The sequence below is a fragment of the Papaver somniferum genome, chromosome 1 (genome assembly GCF_003573695.1).
Source record: "Papaver somniferum cultivar HN1 chromosome 1, ASM357369v1, whole genome shotgun sequence".
In the NCBI taxonomy this organism is placed as follows: Eukaryota; Viridiplantae; Streptophyta; class Magnoliopsida; order Ranunculales; family Papaveraceae; genus Papaver; species Papaver somniferum.
The window spans coordinates 242147451-242156917 of NC_039358.1; the positions used below are offsets into that span (position 1 = coordinate 242147451).

The 9467-nt window shown below is 34.7% G+C and overlaps 1 protein-coding gene across 1 annotated transcript; it reads left to right on the forward strand.

Moving 5' to 3' along the window:
- Positions 1-1743: 1743 nt before the first annotated feature.
- Positions 1744-4035, forward strand: LOC113321993 (probable arabinose 5-phosphate isomerase). Its single transcript, XM_026569993.1, has 3 exons — positions 1744-2503; positions 3360-3583; positions 3672-4035. The coding sequence occupies exons 1-3, from the start codon at positions 1841-1843 to the stop codon at positions 3826-3828; spliced, it is 1044 nt and encodes a 347-aa protein (XP_026425778.1). The 5' UTR covers positions 1744-1840; the 3' UTR covers positions 3829-4035.
- Positions 4036-9467: the final 5432 nt, after the last annotated feature.

Consider the following 9467-nt stretch of genomic DNA (forward strand, 5'->3'; position numbering starts at 1 on the left):
CTCGGCTATCTTGGCCGAGATTGACTACATTGCGCCCCGCCCCGTGGAAGTGTATTTTTGATTTGGTGTGCTCGGAGCTTCGCCCCGCCCCATGGCAGTTTATTATTGATTTGGTCTGCTGAGCAAATACATTAAATAGGTGGAGAATATGTGCAGATTTTATTTATTTTTCCCTTTTATTTTCACAAAGAATATGTGGACTTTTTTCCCCTTTATATATTTGGAAAAAAGAGTCATAATATAATAGTTACTCGATTTCCAAATTGAATTTGAACTTCCATAAAATTCCAAACACGGTAGGTTAGGTTTTGGTTTTAAATTTATAATTTCTAATCGAATCATACATTGCCAAGTGTCCTCGCATAAATACTAAATTTATTTTTTTATTCCTATTCTTTTTAAACCAATCATATGTGTCCCAGTATCATCACCAAAACGCTCGTTTCACAAAACTTAAAAACAACCTATTTTGGCCAATAAAAAGTACGAATTTCCTCACCGTTCAACGTGGGAGCTCTATTTATCTAAGGACGTTGAGTCTTTAGATTTTACATCCACCATAAATCTAATCCGTATAGGTCAAAATCAAATTTCAAAAATGAAAATTAAAAAAAAAAAAAAAAACTAAAGTAAATATGAGCCAAGCTAGACACAAAAAGAATAAAACAATTTAAAAATAATGTTCAGAGAAATTCTCAAAATGTAAATTGTGAAGCAAAGTAGGACATCACGTTAGCTATGCTCTAAATTTGTTAGTTGTAGACTAAACAGGTGTTGCACATCTATTGGTGGGCACATAGGGCATGGTGTTATGTCTTTTTGGCACAGGCGATCCAGACCCTGTTTCCAAACACTTAATTCCCACATTGGGTATTGAGTTCCCGGGAAGGAAACCAGTGTTTTCCAATAAACAAATTTGTATTACCTTTCCTAAATTCAGCTTAACTAAAAAAAATAAAAAATCTTTTGTCTGACTGCCTAAAATTTTTGGTAGTTTGAGGGAAGTATTGTCCACCTTAAACGGTGTTACTAACGTACATTTAAGTATTTGATCTTTTGTCGACTGCCTAAAATTTTTGGTAGTTTGACGGAAGTATTGTCCACCTTAAACGGTGTTACTAACGTACATTTAAGTATTTGGTGTAAACATAGTGTAAGAAAATTAATTGAATTAAAATTCTCACGTAAGTGTTGTCCACCTTCCATTTTCTTAACGGTGTTATTAACGGACAGTTAAATACTTGGTATAAATAAAGTGTGACCTAATTTTTAATATCTCGAACAAAAGAGTTATGCCAAGTGTCCTCATCTTAGCTTCTACATTAGAAAAAGCCTATTTCGACCAATAAGAAGTGAAGATCTCATCACCGTTTAATGTGAGAGCTTATTCTGTCAAGGCCTTTTAAGGAGGAAGATGCCCCAAAACTATCCCGTATGCCCCATATGAGGGTTCAATCCGTAAGATCATCCGTAATATTTGCGCATTATTCGCCGACACATAATCGCGTACCATGTCCAGGGTTGGAGTATGATTTCTTCTAGAAGTTTGCAGTTGGGGCGTGTTTTCCATGTTCCGAATCATTTTTTGACCGACGGTTAAATCATATTTCCCTCTAAACCCTAGCATAGACCAACCAGCAATTTTCCCAACTATAGCAGCATCAAAAAGACAAACACCACTCACTGGACAGTCAACACTGAATCTGCCGCAGAATTTATCTCTTTATAAGTAGGAATGAATTATAGTCATACCGTTATCTCAATTCTGAAGCTTCTTATTTCTTACCTTTCCGTTTCATTCTCACATCACTCTCTCGATCGGAAAAAAAAGAAAAGAAAAATGGGATCTCTACCACATTCAACATCCGCATACGATCTCTCATTCTATACCAATTCCTCCTCCGAAGAATCATCAGTAAACCCAAAAGATTTACGACTTTTCTTCGAATCACAACAAAAATACCTAAACTACTTTTTCCAAAATCTGGATTTATCACAAACCTTAACATTTACACAAACTTTGTTAAGTTCTAAAGGAACCATCTTCTTCAGCGGTGTTGGTAAATCAGGATTTGTATCACAAAAGATCTCACAAACCTTAGTTTCATTGGGTGTTAGATCTAGTTTCTTATCACCAACAGATGCATTACATGGAGATATTGGTATATTATCAAGATCTGATATTCTTGTGTTATTTAGTAAGTCTGGTAATACTGAAGAATTAATGAAATTAGTACCTTGTGCCAAAGCTAAAGGAGCCTATTTAATTTCTGTTACTAGTTATCAAGGAAATTTGTTATCTGCTGTTTGTGATTTTAATGTACATTTACCTTTGGAGAGGGAGATATGTCCTTTTGATTTAGCTCCTGTTACCAGTACGGCCATTCAGATGGTATTTGGTGATACGGTTGCGATTGCCTTGATGAGTGCAAAGAATTTGTCTAGAGATGAATATGCTGCTAATCATCCTGCTGGAAGGATTGGGAAAAGACTCATTTTTAAGGTAATTATCGAAATAATTATTTTGTTTCTATTGAATCTGTGTTTCGTTGGAATAAATGAATTGTAGATAATTTAGATTTATTTCTCTCATCACATATATAGGAATTAGAAGAAGTAGGGATGAAAAAAATTATCTTGTTGTTGTGTACGTATTTATGTGTATGCGTATTATGATACGAATCGAGTTAATAATTGAAGGTAAAGCAATACAGAATTGCTTATGATTGTTCACGAACAACGCCATAAGCTTGAGATAATTTGTCTGTCGAATTAAATAGAAACTTATTAGAGTTCTTGCCTATGGTTAACGAACAAATTATTGAGTGTGTTCATTACTAAAGGTTATTGAACATTGTTGAATTGATAACGCACGTGTTGATTATGTAGAAAATTATTAGAGTTCGTGCTAAATTGTCTATAGTTAACGATCTATACTATAGAACTGACAATTCATGTGTTGGTTATGTAGAAAGTTTTAGAGTTCGTTCCAACAGATAACGGGCACAGGAAAAAGATTCTGTTTAATTATGTTGATAGAAAGATATTGGGTATCTTTATGTCATTAAGACATGATTAGAAGGGTGATATCGAGTTTTTCAATTTCAAGGATCGTATTGAATCAATTTTGGTTTCATTCCTCGGATAGTACTTATTTGTGAAAATTAAGGAATCAAATCAAAATTTTCCAATTCGGTCAGTTCGGTTTTTGTCATGCTAAATGATTCAAATTATTCTGTTAATGTTTGGGGTAATCACTGATTTTTGTTTCCATAGATTACAGTTCTACGGACCTAGATAACACCCATTCCTTGAGGTAATGAAGATTTGATTTGGTGGACCATTTAATTGTTGTATAGGTCAAGGATGTTATGAAGAAGCAAGAAGAACTTCCGTTATGCATGGAAGATGATATGATAATGGATCAACTCGTGGAACTTACGAGTAAAGGATGTGGCTGTATACTAGTTATCGACGACGAACACCATCTAGTCGGCACATTTACTGATGGAGATCTGCGGCGAACACTCAAAGCCAGTGGTGAAGGTTTCTTCAAGCTTACCGTTGGGCAAATGTGCAACAGGTAAAGACACACTGGTTCTTAATTTTTTGTTAACTTAAGATATGTTCTGCCTTTTCATAAACGCATATAACTATACTTTGGTGTTCAGGAACCCCAGAATTATCGATCCAGAGGCGATGGCGGTGGAAGCAATGCAGAAAATGGAATCTCCACCATCACCGGTGCATTTTCTGCCGGTCGTTAATCATCAAAATGTTGTAATTGGTATCATCACATTGCATGGATTAGTCTCAGCAGGTCTGTAAACACTGGACCCAGATCGCCAGATCCTATTATGGTTGGTTTCTAATTTTTTTATTCTTTGTGTATTTATCTCCCTAATTTGAATGGGGATCTGTTATCTGCAAAACTATATTGATATTTATCAATCGATGTTGATTGCTCTATTGTCTTTATCTAAGTTAACGCTCACACTAAAATTTTCAGTAAAATATCGGGATAGTTAGTATAAACTGGTGTGTAAAAGTGAAATTGATTGTGAACAGATTTTGTTGCACAAGAATTAAGCCATGATTTTTGTTGCGTAAGAGTGTTTGTTATTAGTGCATCGATATTCCCTTAGATTTATAAAATTTCACTTTCAAACTGTTTTTTTTTTTTTTTTGGCCAAGTCCAAATGGTTTATTGTAAAAAAAAAAATAACGTAATTAAAAGAATTACGAAATTGGGGTCAAGACCCCACCACCCCCATAAACTAAAGGGATGGAAAAAGAAAAATACATATAGGCCTAAAAAAACCTTAAAATAAGCTAAAATGAACTTGCGCCCGGTTGTCGTTGGATTTAGATGATAGCCCGAGATCCGGAATTTAATTTTTTTTATTTTGTCTTGTTTAAAGTGGTAGACAAAACAAGGGACAAAAACATAAAGGAGACAAAGTATGAAAAGAAAAGAAGGCAAATCATGTGTGTCTTTCATTTCCATTAGTTCCATTTAAATACAAGAGGGGGGGAGCTTGTGTTAGTACACTTGTAACCAAGGATAAGAGAAAGAGTTACATGTGTCTAGTAACAAAGGACAAGTTCTACATGTGTCCAACATAAAGAAATGTGCCATGCGCTTAGCCATAAGGAATGGTCATCCATACCATGAACCACTTTACTACAACACTCTCCCTTGGATGACCATCATCATAGACTCGTTGCTTTGTCAAAACCTTGCCAGAAAATGTATGTTGGTGAAAAACTGGTCGAAGGAGAAAGACACTTGAGCTTCTGAAATGGCATAGCTTGTCAAGACTTTTCTTCTTTGTAGAACTGTGTCAGGAAAAACATTTCGCACGAAAACCCGAACACTCGTAAAGAGAAGAACAACCTTAACCTAATTGTATTTCTAGTGTTTTTGTTGTCTCACTAAAAATCTTACCGAGTAACAAAACCTTGTGGAAAAAAAGTAACCTCGGTGAAGGAAAAGAGTACAACACACTTTGATGTCGTCAGTGCATCGCTAGATGCTCCCCCTGATGTTGACATCTCCCCATGATTTGCATTTATGGTATTATTGTTGTCTCATTAAAAACCTTGTCTAGTAACAAAATCCTGTGGGAAAAAGTATCCTCGAAGAAGGGAAAAAGAGTTCAACATACCATTAGAAGCTCCCCCTGATGTAGGACAATTTCTTTAGTCCATAACGGTCATGGGAGTTTTAGACAAGTCCTTTAGTCTTACGCGTGCAATCACGGGCTTTAGACAATTCCTTTAGTCATGTACTTTTCACATGTAGTCATGGAAATTCGGACAATTTATTTGGCCCAATACTTCTCACATGTTTTTCAAATATGGACTTAGATAATGACTTAGTAAATAAGAGTGCTACATTTTCGTCAGAATTTACTTTAATGACTTGAATGTTTAGAAGAAATTGTTGTTGTTGATCATAAAAGAACTTCAGTGATGTATGTTTCGTATTATCACCCTTAATTTTTTTGTTAATTAACTCCGTATGTTACTTCAAGGTAAGTTTAAATTTGTTTGTTAATTTTCTTGCTTGCTTTTAAGATCCAGATTATGTTTTGTTTTGCGGTTGATTCTGGTTCTTTGAATTCAAATCTCTTCTTTTGTCTTCAGAGTTTTACAGCTTATTTTTAACTCCCTATGTTACTTCTTCAGTTCCCCTTGTCTGCTCTATCATGAAGGTCCATTAGAAGAGATCTCTGTGGAGGAAATGTGGGATATGCGGACAAGAGAGCTAGCTGATGAAGTTCAGAAAACACATAACAAACACTTAAATTTGTTGACAACCAAGCTTTAGATAGCAACACTTGCGAATTCGACCGAGCAGTGCTCTAACAGTTTCAATATTCCAGTATCCATATTATATAAATGATATAACTACGCACAACCATATGTGATAAATTTTGGAAAAGTGCAGCGTACAACGCCCAGGAAGGAAGACGGGCCGTAGAATTTTTGTTACGATGGGGTAATGATTGTTTACACAGGACTCTGCTAAATCGTGGCATAATGTATAAAGTCTGACACCCACTTGGTGCTCGAAGGTTGGAAGGAGAAGTTTGATTACTTTGACACCAGTGAACTGATGGTTAAAGTGTTTGAAAAAATAGAAAACACATAGATTTCTTACCTTCTTTTGTCGGTCAACAATCTGATTGTCTGAGGTTCATATTCTGCGACGTATCTAATTGCCATCCCTAATTAGGTACTAAATTGACGATCTTTAGACTAGTAACTCTTTGTTTTTTACACAAGCTCAAATCAAAGTAAATCATCGAAACAAAAAACTCTACAATCTAATTCAGTTCCTACATCTCAGGCCCAACTTATGTTTCAACTTGCTTACATCGCTATTTTTTGTTCATTTCTTCCTTTTAAAATTAAAAAAATGTTGTTGGTGTCTGTATTATTACATTATCTTAATTATAGCCTAAATAAAATGTAACTATATACTACCTCAGTTTTTTTTTTTTTTAATATTATCATTTTTTTATTTTAGCACAAAAATAATACTATCACCATCTATATACTACAGGAGGAGTATTAATTTTTCGATAAAATACTATCACCATTATCAAATAAAATTCGACCACTAATAGTCAACGTACTGCTGAATTCCAAAAACAACATACATGATCAAAAGGACAAAATATGACCGAATAAAGTGACGACCATGTCCCTATACACGACTGCACGATGAATGCAGTGAGAACATTTTTTTTGGAGTGCACTAATAGTGCATTCGAAATATTGACCAATCAACTGGACTCATGTTCATGGTAAACAACACTCGACACTATTTAGTCAACGGTCAACATTACAATTTTCGAGTGTCCAGTAGGAGTGCATCCGAATACAGGGGTCAGTCAACGGTCAATGGTACATTTGTGCTACATTTGTGGGACTCAAGGAGTCCTCGTTTGACCAATACTTTTGCTAAAAGTCTATTTGCGAGGGTAAAAAATGTTTAGAACGGTCGTTAAAAATCCAAAATGTTATTTTTGAAATTTCCGATAAGGAACAGTAAATGCGAGAATTTCACCTTCTTTCTAAGTCATGTTAGGGTAAACAACTCCATATGACAATGACGTGACATACTTATTAAAACAAAAAGGCTTTACACTGTATAATTTAAATGTTGATTTTAGTATACCTGCGGATATTGGTTAGGTTAATCATATCTTTGCAATTAATGTGCCTGATTATTGTAATCTACTAGGATTAAAGTATACTTATATTAGTAGTTACAATGTGCCTGATTATTGTAATCTATTTGGATTAAAGTATACTGATATTAGTAGTTACATTTGTATGTCATTACCTAAATCTCTCCTCTCTCTCAGTGTTTAAGTATACTGCTCGACAATAATTAAATCTGAAATCCACTCTTTAACATGAAATAACATGTTAATGAAACTCAAATTGCATTCAAATTCATGTGATGACGCATGCGATAATTAGGACTAAGGTGAAAATTCGACTTTCCAAATTATGTATATAAGTACCAGTACCACTGCAGCACAAACTAAGAAATCATTCGCCTTCCCATAGCAAGAAACTAATATACAAGTAACGAGCTAGGAGATCGAGATTGAGAGTACAAAGGTAACGAACTTGTTGTTTGTGTTAGCTATGATCTTTTCGCTTTCTTTATATTCTGTTCATTCATGTAAGACTCTGGATGAAGGGTGTGCATATCACGACGGATATCCAGTAACTTCACGTTGTTGTGATGGATTAAAGTGCACTGGTTGGATCAACTTGACCTGTACAAAATGTTACCAAGTTGGTGAAGATTGTGGATTTTTTGGCAACGATTGTTGTCCTGGGACGCACTGCGATAGTCTGTTCTCTGGGAAATGTGTATCTGACTAGTTGTATCAGAGTTATTGATCATATATGGGCTGAATCTGTTTGTGCTTGTTGTCTTTCTAGTTATTGCTTCCCTAATAAATATCGATTAGCCAGAACTGTATATGGTCATGTGAAACCAGTCTAGTACTGCTGGCTCGATCAGTGCTTAATTACGGTCATTTTCTTGGTGATCATTTTCTGTATGTTTTTCTTTTTTTTGTATAATCATGGTTGTATGTGTTTGATTATTAATAAATTGTAAGCCTATTAAAGTTAAGCAGTCTAAATACCCATACATATATATCATCAATAGTTCTGATGCAAATAATTTATAGAGGAAAACTACCGCATGGAACCCCACAAGATTCATGAAGAAATTGTTGGAATTTTGAGTTGAGATTTATCATGTGAGTGAAATTCGTTTTCAATAATTAAACTCCAAGAGATGTATTTGGGTTATGCCTTTTCACAATGAAACAACCTTGCTCGCTCTGCTTCTATATATATCTCTCCCCCTTTTATCTTTTTTGCACCAGTCTCGCCCTTAACTCTTCAAGAGTCATGTTTTCTTCACTAACATGTTCTTTTCTTTCATCACGGGTTGATTCATCTTCTATTTATGCATAGGACTCGTCATCTCTTTCCACCTCATCCTGATGAATGTTTCGTGTAAAACTATCATGCAGTGAATTTCCCCACGTTTTTCGCCTGCAACAGATGTTTCACTAGTTTCCACCTTCCTTTTCCTTCTGTCTTCCACTCGCTTACTCCTGCGAGTTGCTATTACGTGCTCTGCTCTTGATGCTATTCTCACCATTGATAAATTCAGATATTATTTCACTAACAAGTTATTGATAGAAAATCCATTCAAAGATATTTTTTAACTGTTCATCAACGATTATACCTATCGATTCAAGTAACTTGAAATATAATTAAATACTTAACAATGCTTAAATTACTGACAAACTGTAAAGAAATTTGAAGATTCAAATCTGAACCTCACCAAAAAAAATGAAACGTAAACTCTTAAAACTTAATGATATTCTGAATAACTTTAAAAATGGTGAATACCTCCAAGTACTTGTGTTGTCAAAATTTGAGAGAACTTGAAAACGCGAGGAAACTTCAACCAAATCCCAGCTCTAAAACTTAAAGATGATAAAAAAACCTAAAATTTGATGAAATTTTAAAAATAGAGAGTTATTCAACATCTGATTATGTGAAGACAAGACAATAGAAATTTTTTAAAACATAAAAACGATGAAAGTGATAAACTCAAACCATTTTTCAAAACAACTCAACATGTGAGGATAAATCCTCTTACTCTTCGGAACTGTTACTATGCCCCAAAATGTAGCTGCATGAAATCCTACAACTACACACTTATGATAATCTCCAAGTATATTATAAAGATGATGATAGTATAACTCTAGCTAGGTACACACCCTAATTTGGAGCTCACACAACTTTCTCTCCAACTTATCACTTTGACTAGAAAAGATTTTAACCATTTTACAATAGGAAACTTTGATGTTTGGTCCTAAGCCCACAAAGTTAGTTATAGTAGGGTCCAACCG

Bases quoted from the DNA above. Each gene is read 5' to 3' on its own strand.
- LOC113321993 (XM_026569993.1), top strand. From the start codon at position 1,841: ATGGGATCTCTACCACATTCAACATCCGCATACGATCTCTCATTCTAT. The intron at 2,504-3,359 runs GTAATTATCGAA...ATTGTTGTATAG, and splicing joins GGAAAAGACTCATTTTTAAG to GTCAAGGATGTTATGAAGAA. The intron at 3,584-3,671 runs GTAAAGACACAC...TTTGGTGTTCAG, and splicing joins GTTGGGCAAATGTGCAACAG to GAACCCCAGAATTATCGATC.